Source organism: Vigna radiata, unplaced genomic scaffold, assembly GCF_000741045.1.
Source record: "Vigna radiata var. radiata cultivar VC1973A unplaced genomic scaffold, Vradiata_ver6 scaffold_7, whole genome shotgun sequence".
In the NCBI taxonomy this organism is placed as follows: Eukaryota; Viridiplantae; Streptophyta; class Magnoliopsida; order Fabales; family Fabaceae; genus Vigna; species Vigna radiata.
In genome coordinates this window covers 947887-965429 of record NW_014543262.1, presented here as the reverse complement: position 1 = coordinate 965429, position 17543 = coordinate 947887, and the positions used below count along the sequence as shown (strand labels likewise).

Below are 17543 nucleotides of genomic sequence, written 5' to 3'. Positions count from 1 at the left end.
ACTTGATCGGTGAAAAGAGAAGCTCTTGACACTAGGAAAGCTCAGGCGCGGTCTGATTGATGATCAGAAGAAAAAGAAGGTGAGAATTTGTAGAGAGAAGAAGGAGAAAAGGAAACTCAAGAATTTGGAGAGAAGAGGTGCATGCAGAAAGTGGCTCAAAGTTTTGAAAAGTTTTCTTATATATTACCGTCAAAATCACTCGATCCACTCAAATGCACACCTAACTTCCACTTTCTCTAGATTTACTGGTCCTAACATGATGTAGATTTACGTCTAACATTGTATGATCAAACATAAATCTTTGTGGTTTTTTTTTGAAACAATTTCAACTTTATGTCATATTCCAATACCTCTAACATAAATTTACATAAGATTGAAATATTTTTTAAGTAAATTTACGTCGGAGATAGACTCTAACATAAAGTTTATGTCATTTTCATTGACATTGGACCTATATTGAATATAAAAAGTCCAAAATAACAAAAGTAACAACTTATCTTTATGATAGTGAAGATTGTTGGATACTCCTTGATATTTCAAAAGTTGTGCTATAATGTTAATCAAGTAGATACTCAAGTTTATAACACTTCTAATTCTTTCTTTCCTTTGACTGCTACACATTTTCAACAATTGATCCATTTTCTTAAAAAATGTTTATTAATATATATTTATTAATAGTACGTAAAAAAAATGAACATCTTGTTGGAGTGCAAACAAAGTCCCACATTGAGTGAAAGAAGGACTGGTCAAGGGTTTATATACACGTAGATATCTCCAATGGTAAGAGGCCTTTTGGAGTGGTACCAAAAGTAAACCCGTGAGGGCTTGGCCCAAAGCGGACAATGTCTTACCATGTGTGGAGATCTATGTGTGTGTCGAACCTCCCCCCAACAGTGGTATCAGAGCCCATGGTTCGGATCTGGTGACCGGGCTCAGACGAGTACGCCCCCCATGATCAGGTGAGCCAGGCAGGAGGCCAGTGGCGGATCACCGAATGAATCATGAGAGTCCTTTGTTTGAGGGAGGATGTTGGAGTGCAAACAAAGTCCCACATTGAGTGAAAGAAGGACTGGTCAAGGGTTTATATACACATAGATATCTCCAATGGTAAGAGGCCTTATTAGAACCAAAAGTAAACCCGTGAGGGCTTGGCCCAAAGCGGACAATGTCTTACCATGTGTGGAGATCTATGTGTGTGCCGAACCTCCCCCAACAGGTATCAATTATAATAATTAGTTTTAAATTGGAATAATTAGCCTTTATTAGCTAATTCTTGTATATTTACTTTCTCTTTATTTAATTTAATTATTAGTGTTAAATATCAATTATTATAATTGATATTAATTATTATAATTGAATTGGTAGAATTTATTTCCTTTTAACTCTTATCAATTATGTTATCAATTTGTATATTTATATTATTGCAATCCAATGATCAAATAAGAAATTCATCCAAAATACTTTTCTATACATCTTACTTTAATAAATAGTTTTGATAAAAGTATTGAAAATTTAAAGAAAACTTGGATTTTAAAAATACATGAAAGACTTAGAATTTTAGTTGTTAAAGTCTTTAATACGTGTATTTTATTTAAATTAGACCAACAAAAGTCAATAAAAACACAAGCAGATCACTCAAGAAAAAGTTTAAAAAGAAATTATTAATCCTAAAAGAAAATATGTGATTAACCGTGACACTAATTTTAAAGTAAAATAAAATATAAAATTATGTAATATAATATAGGCCAACAGAGAAATTTAATGCACAATAAAATATAGGTAGACTCACCAACTGTCTCACACAGTATTTAATGCATTGAACATCTTTTCCAGAGTGATCTTGGTTCGTGTGGCCACTTTCAATCCACCTTCAACTTTCACCTGTCATATCAGACTAACATTAGAAAACCAACTACTCACACAGAACCAGGCATAAACTCTATCATCATTTCCTTTCGTTTTTCAGTACAATGAATTGTTTTAATCCTAAAAAACCCACCATGTCTTCCCTCCAAATGCTTCCTCTCAGCAAACTTCGTTACCAAAAGCTAAGACATGAAAAGGGTTCCGATGATGACAGGGACAGAGCGAGTGAGAAGCCAAGATTCAGGTTCAAAAGGGTTCCCATCAGGAGAAGATTCAGGCTCAAAATCTCAAGCTTCAGAAAACTCTGGCGAAAAAGAGCCAGGTTGGTTTCTTCCGTCAGGGTTTCCTATGCCAAAGTCTTGAAAAGATTCAAGGATGGACAAGTCCATTTCGGTGATCTTTTTGCTGGCAACTACCTATTCATGCATGTCAATCCTACATCACTCAAGTCCCTTCAAACAGATCTTCACCTTCCAAAAATTGCATAGACTTTTATCATTAAATTGGTGTGTATACCACCAATTCATTTCTTCTTCTTTTTCCCTCTTTTTATGTTATTATTCTCAGTTTGGTGACTCCTAAACAAAGGAAATGTTGGATTAGAGGAGCAAATTATTAAAATTGAGGCAACAAGCCTTAATTCATATATGAATACCATCAAATTGTCTTAATGTTTCTATCGTGATATTGGTTTTTAATTGATAGTTCATGGGATTATATAGTATGTAAATATATTCTAAGGGTATTGTTGACATGTTATAGTAATAAAAAGATTATTAAAATAAAATTAGGTTAATGTGGTTAAATAATACATGGCGTAACTGCACTACTTTCTAAAATATTATAATATTTAAAAATAATATATATATATATATATATATATATATATATATATATATTGTTTATTTACTCAACATATTATCAATGGAGTATTTACTATTTTTTTTCACAACATATACTATATCAGATAGAGTAGTTACTCATTCTCATTCAATTTTTCTCAATTATTGTTATATATTTCACATATTCCTTAAACTCTTATTGATGTTGGTGTCATAGAATTTGATAGTTCGAATTTGCTTTAATAGAAGAAGAATAGAGCATGTAAACATTAATTTATATTTATTTATATTTTCATGTAAGTATGAACATTATAGAAGATAGAATTAAAATATAAGCATGCACAACATTTACATTCTCATTCATTGTGAATACTAGAACTACGTCTAGTCTCTTAATTACCATGCATAGGATATTTTACTAATAAAATATATAATTTCATTAACGAATACATGAATTTCTTTAGATCATGAATATCAATTTCTCTAAGTATTACGAGTGTTTAACTCTCCAAGTGATCTAAGTGCCAGCCTTTTTGGATAAGTATAATATCTTTAAACATACAAGTTTAACCTTTCTAAGTATTATAAGTTTAACTTCTACGTCATACTTTCTTAATCTCTCCTTAAGATAAAAAAAAAAATAAAAAAAAAAACTCTTAAAACGAATAATGAAAAAACAATCAAAGCTTACAGGGTAATATTCAAAATTTACGAAGAATATTACAATGGTTTTCACGTAACAATACAAGACTATAAATTTGACTTTATGAACTCAACTACTTTTCTTTCAAATATTATTGTGTACTTTGTGTGTTTCACACAATACTAGTTGATTTTTTTTCTTCATTGATATTCAATTATGATATGCTTGATTTTTGTTTGATGATCTTACTAGAATCATCAATATAATTTGCAGGATACAAAAAGGAGGCATATACCATCAAAAAGAAGATATTGAACAATCACATATTGGATAAGTTCTCTGTTTCCTTCTCACTTTACTATATTTTTTATAATTTCTTTTTCATTATTATGTCTTGCAATGGATTATGAAGTGTTATGTAAGTAGTAAGTTATTCCTTTAATTAAATCAAATTATATTATTTTTATTTATTTTTCTTAAGTTTTGATTTATGATTTTGAGATTGTTTTAACACTTGTTTTTAATAATTCAATCTTGATCTTCAATTAGAATTCATATAAGGCTTACAAAATTTTATATAGTAAGCAAGTGAATCTTCACATGTAAATCTTCACATATATATATATAATCATAAAACACTTAACTTATTTATGTCTGAAAAAAAAAGTATTAAATAGGTTTTTATTTGTAAACACTTAAAATAAGTGAGAAACTAAATAAATTAATTGATCTTTGGTTAATTTAGACTTTGAAACACTTGTTTACTTAATAAAAAGGAAGAAGAATAGATTAGTACATTTAATAATGAATGTCTAGAATGAGTAAAATATGATTTTTAATGAAATATGATTGAAATCAATGATAATCTAAAATAAATCAATTAAAAGTCGTTTAGTTAATTTAATGTTCTCAATTTTTAGTTTTACAGAATAACAATTTAATAGTCAATAAAAAAATTTAATTATGGAAAAGCTAAAAGATGACCTGTTTCTAACATATGCATTTAAAATTCTTTATATTATTCCCCTTTATTATTTTTATAGTTCTAACCTTTTCCATAGATTTAATTAAATATTGTTTTTCCGTGTGGTTTAATTTGAGATAGACTACTATGTTTAACTTAATACAAGCATTCTGAAACGAAGGGAATCAAATCTCTTTTTTAGCAACAATCATGAGAAATAATTATGACTTTTTAATCTGTATCATGCTTTGGATTAAGCATCTCCAACATCGATAATAATTATTTTGGCAAAAAAACAAAAAGATATTTATTACATTTAATTGCTACTACTGCAACTCTCCACCGACAAACAAAATGAAGTGTACACGGTTTAAAATATTCTCTCTCGTGCACACTAATTTTTTTTTTCTTTCTTTTCTTAATTATTTCTTTTTCTATATGAATTTAAAATAAGATTGCATGTGTTTGTTTTAATTATATCTTTATTTTTGTTTTTATCATATGCTAAAATTTATTGGAACGGGTAAAATGGAAAAATGGAATAAATAAATTATGAAAAATTACTTGAAAAGGAAAAATTGAAAGAAATATACACTAAATAGCTTATTTAAAATTATATTAAATTTTTAAATATTTTATTTAATTAAAATAAAAATTTTAAAATATTTTAGTAATATTAAAATAAATTAAATATATTTTTAGTTTCAATTTGAATCCAAAATTGAAACTCGTCTCTGTCTTAAAATTTAAGAGTTGACTTTCAAACTTTAAAAATTAATATATATATATATATATATATATATATATATAATTTGTGTGAATTTTTTTATATGTTAAATGATATTTTATGTCAGTGCTTGAATTATTTATATCATGTTTAAACTCAAATGTCAGTTTATAATATTATTTAACACATAAAAAGAAAGTTAATGTTGTTTAAGTAAAGGATTATATATATTCATTTTGTAAGTTTGAAAGTGAAAATACATCAAATATTGAAATATAAATTATTCAAATTTTACGTCTATAAACTAAAAAAATATTTAACCTAAGAAAATATTATTTTCTATTGCATTATAAAATTACTTAAAATATAAAATACGTAAAATTTGTATTATTTCATTTAATCACTTTTATGTATATACCAGTATTAATTTGTAAATATATGTGTACTGTTTTGATTAAATATATATGGTACAAATTTTAAAAAATTTAAGAATGGATAAGTTATAACAAGTTGGCATAACTTCAAAACATATAAGTTGTGCCAAGTTGAAACACTTCACTCCTAATAAATAAGCTGAAGTCGTGTCAACATGTGATGACTTTTGTGAAAAATTAAAGTTATCACAAATTGAGAAAAATTTGATTAAGGTTAATCACAAACCAAAAATAAAGTCATGTCATGACGACTTCAATTCTACACCAAAATGAATTGAAGTCGTGTCATGTTATGATGACTTCAGTTCTGCACTAAAATGAACTGAAGTCATGTCATGTTGTGATGAGTTTAACTCTGTATAGAATAAACTAAAACTGTGTCATGTTGTGACAACTTCAGTTCTATATGGAATAAATAACTATCATCATCTATAGCATTGTCTTCCATGCCATTTTATAGTTAAATAAAACTATTTTTTTTATTGCATAGCTATCATTAAATGAATTGATGTAATGATGTAAGAAATAGATGTAGAAAAAAAACGAATGAATTTGATAAATATTATTAATTAGGAGTTTATAAGAAAAAAAATAAATGCATTGGATATGAAGTAAATAAAGTGAATTATAGGATATTGAATAATTTTACAAGTGATTAAATAATTTTACAAGTGTATATTGCATAACTTTAAAGCCAAATCAAGCGCTCACACTATTTGTCATTTTACAGTTAAACATCATAGAGCAAAATAAAACTTAAAACACCACATTCATAATTCATAATACCGATTAACAAATCTCAACATCCAAAAATCTATAATTAACTTCCTTCATTTGTGACCTAACTTAAGAAATCTAAAAGCACCAAAACACCTCTAAATCCATAGGATGATATATCTACATATAGAAAAATCATAAAAACCATCGGGATATACCATCATGATGATTGATCAATATACTCATATTGACAACTTAAATGACACATGGAACCAAAAGAAGGACCTCATGCAAATGTAAGATAAATTGGACCGAGAGTAAAAATGATAGAAAACTAACTTACACAAACGAAAAAAATGATCGACTTAAATTGAACAGATCATCACAAATATCACTTTAGCGATCTCAGATCTTCAAACAGATAAACAAAGAAGAAAAACTCTTAAAAGGAAATTAAAAAACTCTAAAAAAGTAATTTTTAAAGAAATGTCATATTTTAAAATAATGAACTTCTTTTATGAAAAAACTATTTATACTAAATTTTTTTAATATTAATATAATTGAGTCTTACTATTTTTAAACCATTATATAAAACACCACTTTTCTAATTTTTTACACAACACTCAATAGAATAATTTTTTAATAAAATTTTAATTAAAAATATTTAAAATTTGTGAAAAATTTAAATTGTAATTAAACCTAAAATTTATGTAAAAAACCTAACTACTTAAAAATATAATAATAATAATAATAAAATAATAATAATAATAATATCAACTATTTAATGGTAAATGAATTTGAGAAAATAAAATTATTTGAAAAATAGAAAATAAAATTACCATTTCACATGCTAAATATAACTTTACCATAATTTATTAAAAGATTTAATTTTAAAACGAATAATATCAAAGTAATATATTAAATTATATATTTTAAAAGTTATTTCGTCAAGGTATATAAGTGAATTAAAGTAAGAAAACATTAATTATAATAAAATCATTGGTCGTATGTTCATACTTTAAAACAAATTATATAAAAGAAAAACCATTATTATTTAATTAAATCACACAAAAATATAATCATTGTAATATAAAATATAATTATGTTAATATTAATAAATTTTTTCTTAACTAATTACGCCAGTAGGAAACTAGTTTAAGTGAATCATAAAAGTAAAAGAATGCTTCAAAACTATAAAAGTAAGAATAAAGTTGTTGTAAGACCCAAAATCAGATACCAGTTATAACCATATATGTATCTAAGCATATCTAATGCTTTGTCATACCTTGTTACCTTGTTCAGTTCAGGTAGAGATTCTGACGCGATATTATACAAAAAAAAATCAACAAGTAATTATATATGTGTGTACACTGAAGTTATGATATTCTTACTCTATTAATAATTATTTTATGTTCCTCTTTATGGTTTAACTTTTATAAACAGAACTGATACAGTGACATGTTTCTATGAGTGGATAAACTCTGCTGCAAAGGATAAAATAAAAGGAAAAATTTTCTTTAATAATTATTTCTTAATAATTTTTTGACAACGCATACGTGGCAATCTATGATTCATTCGTTTCAAATATTTTTTTAAACATAAATTTAAACAAATCAGTAAAGTAATAACACATGTCCTCTTATCAAAAAGTTGTTAAAAAAGAGTTGTCAAAATATATAAAAATGTATGAACTAACAGAAAAAAACAAAAAGTGAGAAAAATTGAGGTTGTCTGTTATGTGGTTACGCCACGCAATGATGCTAGAATTGCACACTGAGGTGGGTCCCACACACCGAATAGAAGAAAATCTTAAAACAAATCCACAAATGTCTGTGTTGAAGACATCAGAGTTCCTCTTTCAACCGTGGAAGCGAAGGCAAAAATACCTACTGAATATTTTGACATCATCTCTTTCGCTTCACTCTCACTGATCAAATCTTTCTCTATAAAGAGAAGTAAAACACCAGCAGATTCAGACCAACCACTCCACACAAACACATACGTTTTCTTTAACTCCTTACATTCCACTTTACCTTCTGCTTCGATCAAGCATAACCGTGAGTGTTTTTAGCTCTCCAATCACTGAATTAGTGACCCTTTTTCTTGTTAATTTGTTTTCTTCTTATTATAACTTGATCGTCTTATGGGTGAGACCTGTTTCATAGTCTGTGCATTATTTTATTGCTATTATTATTGAACATGGCATGGGTGCAGCTACCTGTAATAATTCACTGTTAATTTCTTTGGATTTTAAGACATTGTTTGAATTCACACAATATTTCTCGAGAGGCATGGTAATAATTGCATTCAGAACCTCAAATTCGAGCTCAGGATTTACTTTTTGCTGTCATTTACAAAATTCCTATTTTGTTTATTTTTGTGTTGTTTGTGATAAATTAACCGAATTCTTTAATGAACATCTAGATTTCGGATTTTCCGGATAAAGTTGACTGGAACAATTCCATGCAGTTATTGAAATATTATTTCTTTTTCTTTCTTCATTATTATTATTATTATTATTGTCATCAGGATCAAGCGGTGGTGACAGTAAACGTGCTTCTTTTTTTTGGCCTGACATATTGATTGTTTTGACTTTTTTTATTCCCTTTTCATCCTTTATAATCTAAGTTTTTGTTTTTGTTTTTGTTCGTTCCATTACTTAGTTTGCAGATAGATTGAATGTTGTGAACAATGGGTTCATTCAAGGCCTTATGCAATGTTTCTCTGCTCCAATTGTTCATAGTGCTTCTTTGCCTTGTCTTCCAATGCTTTGCTACTGACCTGAGAACAACTCTAGTAGTAGATGCTTCTGATGCAACTGGAAGGCCAATACCAGAGACACTTTTTGGCATATTCTTTGAGGTCTGGTTTCTAGAATTCGTTGGTTGTTATTTATTAGCACCTCTCCCTTTCTATTAAGAGAGTGTTCTTTTTAAATGGACTAGATAGAACATGTGCTATGCATGAGCTGTAAGAGATAAGCATGAAGATGTCATATGAAATAATTAATCAAATAAACTGCATGAATGTTTAGGGTTATGGGATTGTACTTTAAATTCTGTATTCAATTTGATGATGCCTCACGTGAAAATATCAGAAAATGATCAGATTCTTGAATTTCATCTTCAGGAGATCAACCATGCTGGAGCGGGGGGATTATGGGCTGAGCTTGTGAGCAACAGAGGTCATTTTCATATTTTTCACACTATTTAATGACAATAGCAGCAGTAGAAGGTTTCTCTGGGATTTTTTTTTTCTGTTATTTTCATGCAAGTTACATGTTCAGATGCACAAGCACAGTATTCCTTCGATCAGTTGTACTTGATACGGAGCGTGATAATAACTGAAACAAAATAAAAGAGAATATGAGAACATATAATTCATGGCATAAACCTTGATTTAAAATGCATCATGATTTTAACTGACTAAACTTTAAAAATGGACATTTTAACATATGTAAAGGTTTGTGATTTTTCTTTCCTTAGATACGGTATCCATCATAAAATTGATGAACTTTTCACCGTTATTCAAGTAATTTATGGTGTTTTCGTTTCAACATGTGACAATTAAATGATATTTTCAACCCATCTGCAGCTGTCATTCTGTAGATTTCCTTTTATTTTTGCACTTTTCAATGTGTGGTTGCGTCAAACTTCTTATCCTAATCCCTATGTTTGATGAAAAGGAGGGGCTTTAGCTGTTTTGGTATCATTTCCATGAGTTTCTGTTTTAGATATTATGGATGATACTACTTTATCAATGTTCAAATGTGAACAAATGGAGGATCTGCTGTTTACTTTGTTGTATTGTTATAGTTAGGTCACTATTTTAAACTATAGCTTAAATATTATGAATTCTTGTTTTAGGATTTGAAGCTGGGGGCCCTAACACTCCTTCTAATATTGATCCTTGGACAATCATTGGAAATGAATCATCAATAATTGTTGAAACTGATCGTACCTCTTTCTTTGAACGTAACAAGGTTGCACTTCGATTGGAGGTGTTATGTGACAGTGAAGGTGACAACACCTGCCCAGATGAAGGTGTTGGTGTTTATAACCCTGGTTTCTGGGGCATGGTGAGGCTAATTGATACCCTTGCATCAAATTGATCATAAATCCTAAGTGCAAATATTTGCTGAATAGAAAACAAACGACAAAAGACTGAACAACATAAAAATTGTAGTCTTGAAGTCTAAACTGCTATTTAAATTCAATTGTCGATTGCAAATTCTGTGATATCCTTATATTGTTACAATCATTGAAGTAAAATATTTACTACTTTGATCTTCTTTCAGAATATTGAGCAAGGAAAGACATACAAAGTGATCTTCTATGTTCGTTCAACTGAATCACTTAATCTAACAGTTTCCTTGAAAGGATCAAATGGTGTAGGGAACCTGGCTTCATCTGCAATCACGTGAGAAGCAGTTTTTTGTATTACAGAGACTATGTGATGCAGCGACTTTACATGCTGTAGTTTTAATTTCATAAATTATCATAATATGAGTGATATTGATACTGATATTTCAGGGGTACTGCTGATGATTTTTCAAACTGGACAAAGGTGGAGACTTTATTGGTTGCCAAAGCAACAGATCATAACTCAAGACTTCAATTAACGACGACCACCAAAGGTGTGATATGGTTGGACCAAGTGTCTGCAATGCCAGTGGATACATATAAGGTTGCGTTACATTCTGAAACAATTTAGCTTTAGTAGATTAACTATCTCTTAGACCATAACAGAGTTGTGTGCATATTAAAGTAATTAATTTGTATCCTTTTCTTACGGTGCAGGGACATGGTTTCCGAACTGAACTTTTTGAAATGCTGTCAGCTTTGAAACCCAAATTTATCAGATTTCCAGGTAAGCATACTGTGGTTCAGATTGAGAAATTTCTAATAGAATTTGTCTTACACACATGAAACAGTTTAAACATTACTTTTGTTCTGTGTTATGTGCTCTCTAGTTTTTCATCTCCAAAATGAGTATACTCGAATGGAGGTGTACTTAATTGAAAGGTTAGAGCATACAGAATAAAGAAAAGGTTAATGTATTTTTAACAATTGCTCATATGTTTTTCAACTCTGAAAGCAAAAATCAAGGTGAAAATTCTATTAGATGCCATTAGAAGATAAACATTTTTCTAAACTGACATGTATAAACTTGAAGGGTTCTTTCTTTTAGAGGATACAACAAACAAACCAGGTTCTATGGAAAAAGACAATGAGATATGATACATTAAATACAGTAATTGTGATAGGTTATTCAGATCGAGATTCAAATAATGAACCATTGGGTTATTTTTTGAATCGTCAATCATAATTTTGTATGAAATCATAACATTTAGATACAATGAAAAATTACTTCAACTGTATCAGGTAGATGTTATACAGAGTTCAGTGTAAGCAATTTAAAACTAGAAAGAAAAAATAACTTGAATGGAAGTCGAACAAATCAAACTATTAGTTATATATAAGTTCGTGAAATCTTTATTTTAGAAGAATAAAAACAAAAACTATTAAAAATCTACAAGAGTATATGTATTGAATGAGCGAGTGACAAATAAAATAAGAATAATTAAATAGGATAAGTTTACAAGTGTATTTTCATTTAAAAATTTAAGGTCACATACCTTTTTAGTTTTTTTATTTTTCATAAGAATGGTCGAAGAGGTAAAAGCATATGAACTGTATAAGTGATATGGAATCCCATAGATTCATTCATGTATCTTTAGATACAGAGTCATTTAAGATTCATCTTGAGATACATATCTACTATAATCTTTTATTTATTTACTTTCTTTAGTGCATCTTCTAGTGTGAGTAAGCATCATTTGACAATGTGGCATTCCATTTTACTAAAGTTTGTACAGAGGTAACATTTGGGAATGCTATTTTTCATTACATTGCATTAGGTGGCTGTTTCGTTGAAGGAGAATGGTTAAGAAATGCATTTCGGTGGAAGGCAACTGTTGGACCATGGGAGGAGAGACCTGGACACTTTGGTGATGTTTGGATGTATTGGACTGATGATGGACTTGGCTATTTTGAGTTTCTCCAAGTAAGTGCTGATTTTCATATATTAAGGATTATTAAGTTCCTATATAGTTGAATCTACTTTCAGTTTTTGTTACATCAGTAAATGATGTTACGTTGTTGTTGTTATTGTTGAGCAGCTTGCTGAGGACTTGGGTGCTTTACCAATATGGGTATTTAACAATGGTAATTTTATGTCTATCTCTGTTAACCAAATGCTTGTTTGGAATTTCATCAAAATAGTTGAACCAAACATCCATTGAGTTTCTTACTAATGAGGAGAAAGGAAAAAATTCTTTGTTTTCTAATTGAATTTTTGGTTTAGGTGTCAGCCACAATGATGAAGTTGATACATCTGCGGTTTTACCTCTTGTGCAAGTATGTTATCATACTCTTCTACTCCCTTTCCCCCTCTTATTAGTTATTTTTTCCATTATTTTTTATAGAAACTTGACTCAAAAGTATGTAAAAAGAGTCTTGAATTTTTTATTGTAGGAAGCCCTTGATGGAATTGAGTTCGCAAGAGGTGATCCCACTTCAAAATGGGGTTCTCTTAGAGCCGCTATGGGACACCCTGAGCCATTTGATCTAAGATATGTTGCTGTTGGGAATGAAGATTGTGGAAAACCGAAATATCGAGGTATGCATATTTTTCTTGTCCATTCTGTCCTAAGAAAAAGTAACATTTTCATTGTTAGCATACAATAATACTGTATTATTTATGTGTGCCAAGAAGGGAAAATGCTGCAGTTGAATTTATTATCAATATATGATAATTACAGATTCTAATGGATAGTTCTGGATTTCATATTTTTTCCCATTTCTAATTGAAACAGAGTAATCTGATGCCTTTTCCCTTTATGTTACATCTTTGACTGCCAGGAAACTACCTGAAATTCTATCATGCAATAAGAGCTGCTTATCCTGATATCCAAATTATCTCAAACTGTGATGGTTCTTCTCGGGCTTTAGATCATCCAGCTGATATGTATGATTATCATGTAATGTCTTCACATATGTCTTTCATAACAACTGATATGTATGATTATCATGTAATGTCTTCACATATGTCTTTCATAACAAATCCCTTCACACAATTTCTTTTATGATTCCCCTTCTTTTTGAATAATAATATCAAGAATGCTACATGTGGGTGATACATGTTGTAATGCTCACCTAGTTAGAATTATAATCTGTATAGTGCTGCAATAGCATTCTTAACTTGATGTAAAAANATTGATCTCTCATATGCTTTGTTTCTATTCTTAGGTTTATACAACTGCGAATGACATGTTTTCTAGAGCTAGCACATTTGATCGCACATCACGAAATGGTCCAAAGGTTTTATGATCTCTGTCAAACTCTTCTCTTTAATTAGTTATNGGCATCTCCGTTTGTACTCAATCTATTTTGGACACTTTTACAGGCTTTTGTAAGTGAGTATGCTGTGACTGGAAAAGATGCTGGAACAGGAAGCCTTTTGGCAGCCCTAGCTGAAGCCGGGTTCCTTATTGGACTCGAAAAGAACAGGTTTACTGAGACTTCTTACGATGTTATTTTATACAACGGTCAAGCTTGAAATCTTGCACTTTTTCCCAAACCAAATCTGAAAAGCATTGAAATGTTTCTTTTCCTTTCCTATTCTTGGTTTGTAGGATTATGAAATCTGAGTTTCTGATCCAGTCCACTTAATAGTTAGTACTCACCATTTTCATTTTTTACTTTCTGGTGCAGTGATGTTATCGAAATGGTCAGCTATGCTCCACTTTTTGTTAATGCCAATGACAGGAGGTAATTTCTAATGATTTTACCAGGAAATTTCTATTACCTTTTCATCTTGTTTGGCCTTTGGTCAAGACTANTGTGCANTATGTTCTTTTCTGAGTAGAAGTTTATGAAAAGATTCCACCAGAAAATAGACAAAAAAAATTTGTTTATTTCTCCAAGGAGACATGGTTGTAAACTGATAAAGGGTGGTAAAGCTGATCACTAACACTTTTTTGTTCAGCTAAACAATTGNTTGAAGAACAAATTTACTCCACCTAAATGTATACAAAAATTTAGNAAAGAAAAGGTGCTTTCAGAGGATTTCATTGCTCTAAATTTTCTGAGAAGAAGTTGTTTTCAATTCATATACTAAGGTGGTTAATAAATTATGTAGAATTGTTCTTCATTGACGGAAAAACTAAGATTGTCTGTATTTCTGTCATTAGGTGGAACCCAGATGCAATTGTGTTCAACTCTTATCAGGCTTATGGAACTCCTAGCTATTGGGTGCAATTATTTTTCTCAGAGTCAAGTGGAGCAACACTTCTNAGTTCATCACTTCAATCGAATTCCTCTTCCAATTCAGTCCTTGCATCAGCAATAACATTTCAAAGTTCTGTAGATAACAAAAATTATATACGAATAAAGGTAACACGTTTTTTTGCATTAGTTACTCTTACTTCTGTAATTTTTAAAGAATTTGAGAATCAGTCGCATTTTCATAGTTATAGTTAATTGCATAACGCTGAATTTGCAGAAACATTTATTCTTCATTTTGAGTATATTTCTCCTATAAACCCCCCAGCAATCTAAATTTGTTTTATTGGAAATTCTTTCATTAGCATTGTCATCACTTGGAATCACTTGACTTTTGCAGGTTGTGAACTTTGGCACCAGCGCAGTGAACCTGAAGATCTCCATTGATGGACTAGAACCAAATTCATTGCAGTTATCTGGATCAACAAAGACTGTGCTTACATCTGGAAATGTAATGGATGAGAACTCCTTCTCACAGCCAAAGAAGGTAACCTCAATCTTCACTCTTTCACATTCCATCTTTTAATTTACCCTTCTGAAATATTGTTCCTTTTATTACACTACTACTGTAACTCCTTGCATGAACCGTGTATCTTCAAGATAAAGTGATTTTGGTGTATTAAAAATTGTTTTGATATATTTTCAAACATCAAAATCAATTTACATCAAGTATATCTTCAAGACACAACAAAGATGGAAATTTGGAATTTGAATTCTCTACTGGGTTTCTCTATGCCGTTCCTTTGCCGCTTCTTCAAAAGATTTTTAAAGTACCAACATCATTGTATTGTTAATGTTCAGTGGAGAACATCATAAAATCCAGGAGAGAATCTAGACTTGGAAATTTGTTATGGCTATTTAGGAAGCCTGTGAAAACATTAGCTTAGGATTTTGTTGATTGTTCTATTATGGAACCAGGTGGTGCCAATTAAGAGTGGACTGCAGAATGTTGGGAAGGACCTGAATGTGACAGTCCCTGCACGTTCATTCACATCATTTGATTTGCTGAAAGAATCCAGCGATCTGAAGAGGAAGGGGAGTGATTCTTCTACGTGGTCTTCTATGTAATGCAATGAAAAATTTGACCAAAATGCAGAAGAAAAAGTCAAGGCGAAGGAATGGAATATATGAATCAGCTGCAACCAACTGTATAAGATTTGAATTATACCTTGCCATGTAAATAAACAATGATGCACTGTGAATAATAATATTTACATGGATTCCATTAATGCTCAGTAATTTGTCCACCAAGCTTGGAGACAGACTTTTTCTGAAATTTAGTACCAGAAAATTTATTAACAAAATTTCTACTGAAAAATATGATTGATAATTTTGCATAAGCATCTCTTTTTAATATTCTTTCGAGTAATTTTATTTTTATTCTATATTCTGGAACTCAAATTCGATGTTTCATGTCACTCATGTTTAAATTTTATTCTTGGATAAAATTTACATTCATAAGCAGTAGTTTAGTTCAAATGAAAAACTAAAGACAATATATGTGGTTCTTAAATTTAAATAATTATAAGCACGAAAATCCCTATAAGCGTACATTATATTTTTATATCTTTAATCTAGAAAGTCAAATCTTTTTAAAAAATATAAAAAAATATTTAATTTTGAAGTTGATTGTTGCACGCATTTTGCATAAATTTTTTAATCTTTTTATTTATTGCATTTTCATTCAAATAAATTGAAAATCGCTTAATACCACATTTGGTTCCTATTTTTGTCTATTTTGTTTAATGGGAAACTCAAGTATTTAATGTGGTTCGAACTTTTGTAATTTTTGTTCAATTTAGCTTCTTTTTTTTTTTTTTCTGACAGTGTTTAAATTGTTAATGACATAGTATTATGTGAGCAATTACTGAATGAGGTGTTTGTTTTTAGTCTACGTGGCCTGTCTATGCTAGAGTTTCAAACTTCCACTTTACACATTGCCACCTATACTAGGGTTTCAAACTTCCACTTTCCTTTTCTTTCCTCTCACATTCTATCTCTCATTTACCTTCAATTCATGAATGTTATTTTCGCTTTCTTTCTACAATTTGGGTTTGTAACTTGAATTTAGTAGAATTGAATTAGGGGTATTTTCTTTTGAAAATAGATATAATGAATGTGTGCTTTGTTTTTGGGTTTTGGTTGTTTGGGTGGAATGTTAGGTTTTGGTTTTTTAGTATGTGGGAAATAGAAAGAAACATGAGAACTACATCTTGGTTCATGATTCTATGTTGGTTATGAAGTAATGATTTAAGGATTTACAATTTAGGGATTTATTTAGGGAATTGCATCTTGGTTTATTATTTGTGCGTGCAGGTGTTTCATTGTGGCACGTCATCGGCGTTGTGCAATAAAGGTGTGAGGTGGTGGCTAGGGTTTATGTGTTGGGAGGTTAAAGATGATGATGTGACAATGTGAATATTGTGCTAGATGAGCCACACATGCCAAAAATGAACACCTCATTCACTGATTACTCACGTGGACACTGTGTCGTTGATGATTTAGACAATGTCAGAAAAAAAGGATTAAATTGAACATATTAGCAACTTAGAGGTTTATGAAGGTTACGCAGGCACTCAGTTCGAAGGTTGCATCCACCAATTTGTACTTTGAGAACCCTTCTACCAAGACCCTCTCATCCAAGGTGAGACAAATGTTTAATTTTTGACCCACCTCAAACTTAGTGTTGCAGACACACCTTACCAAGGGACGAATAGGAACACCCTTCCTTTAGCTTCTTTTATGCGAGGAAGTAGATTTCTCCTCACGGGAGGACCTCTTCTTCTCCTTATCTATTGGTTGATAAGGGGGCACGACCGAAGTAAGTTTCGGTTGAGAAGTTGCTTCAAACCATTGGGGGAAGAGAACACACTTCAGGCTTCTCAGTGGAAAGATTTTTGGTAATAGTCGTTTAAACGTCCTTAGTAGCACCTCTTTGGGTATCAATCTTCATGGAAAGACCCTTCTTTGGATTGATGGACACCATTAAATCTGAGAAAAAAACC

At 30.2% G+C, this 17543-nt stretch overlaps 2 protein-coding genes across 3 annotated transcripts; both read left to right on the top strand.

Moving 5' to 3' along the window:
• The first annotated feature begins 1840 nt into the window (after positions 1-1840).
• LOC106753868 lies at positions 1841-2543 on the top strand. Its single transcript, XM_014635734.2, has one exon. It carries the CDS (start codon positions 1971-1973, stop codon positions 2352-2354), a length of 384 nt encoding a protein of 127 aa, XP_014491220.1. The 5' UTR covers positions 1841-1970; the 3' UTR covers positions 2355-2543.
• Positions 2544-8011: 5468 nt separating this feature from the next.
• On the top strand, positions 8012-15785 carry LOC106753932 (alpha-L-arabinofuranosidase 1). 2 transcript variants are annotated; one of them, XM_014635819.2, is made up of 18 exons: positions 8012-8250; positions 8857-9055; positions 9323-9377; positions 10060-10271; positions 10491-10612; positions 10726-10879; positions 10993-11062; positions 12114-12259; positions 12375-12420; positions 12560-12612; positions 12730-12874; positions 13117-13235; positions 13504-13575; positions 13661-13764; positions 13969-14025; positions 14448-14649; positions 14879-15025; positions 15457-15785. In XM_014635819.2, exons 2-18 carry the CDS (start codon positions 8885-8887, stop codon positions 15604-15606), a joined length of 2025 nt encoding a protein of 674 aa, XP_014491305.1. In that variant the 5' UTR covers positions 8012-8250; positions 8857-8884; the 3' UTR covers positions 15607-15785. The 2 variants fall into 2 exon arrangements, with proteins under 2 accessions (XP_014491305.1, XP_022633372.1); XM_022777651.1 differs by having other exon boundaries at positions 13117-13286.
• Positions 15786-17543: the final 1758 nt, after the last annotated feature.

Bases quoted from the DNA above. Each gene is read 5' to 3' on its own strand.
- LOC106753868 (XM_014635734.2), top strand. From the start codon at position 1,971: ATGAATTGTTTTAATCCTAAAAAACCCACCATGTCTTCCCTCCAAATG.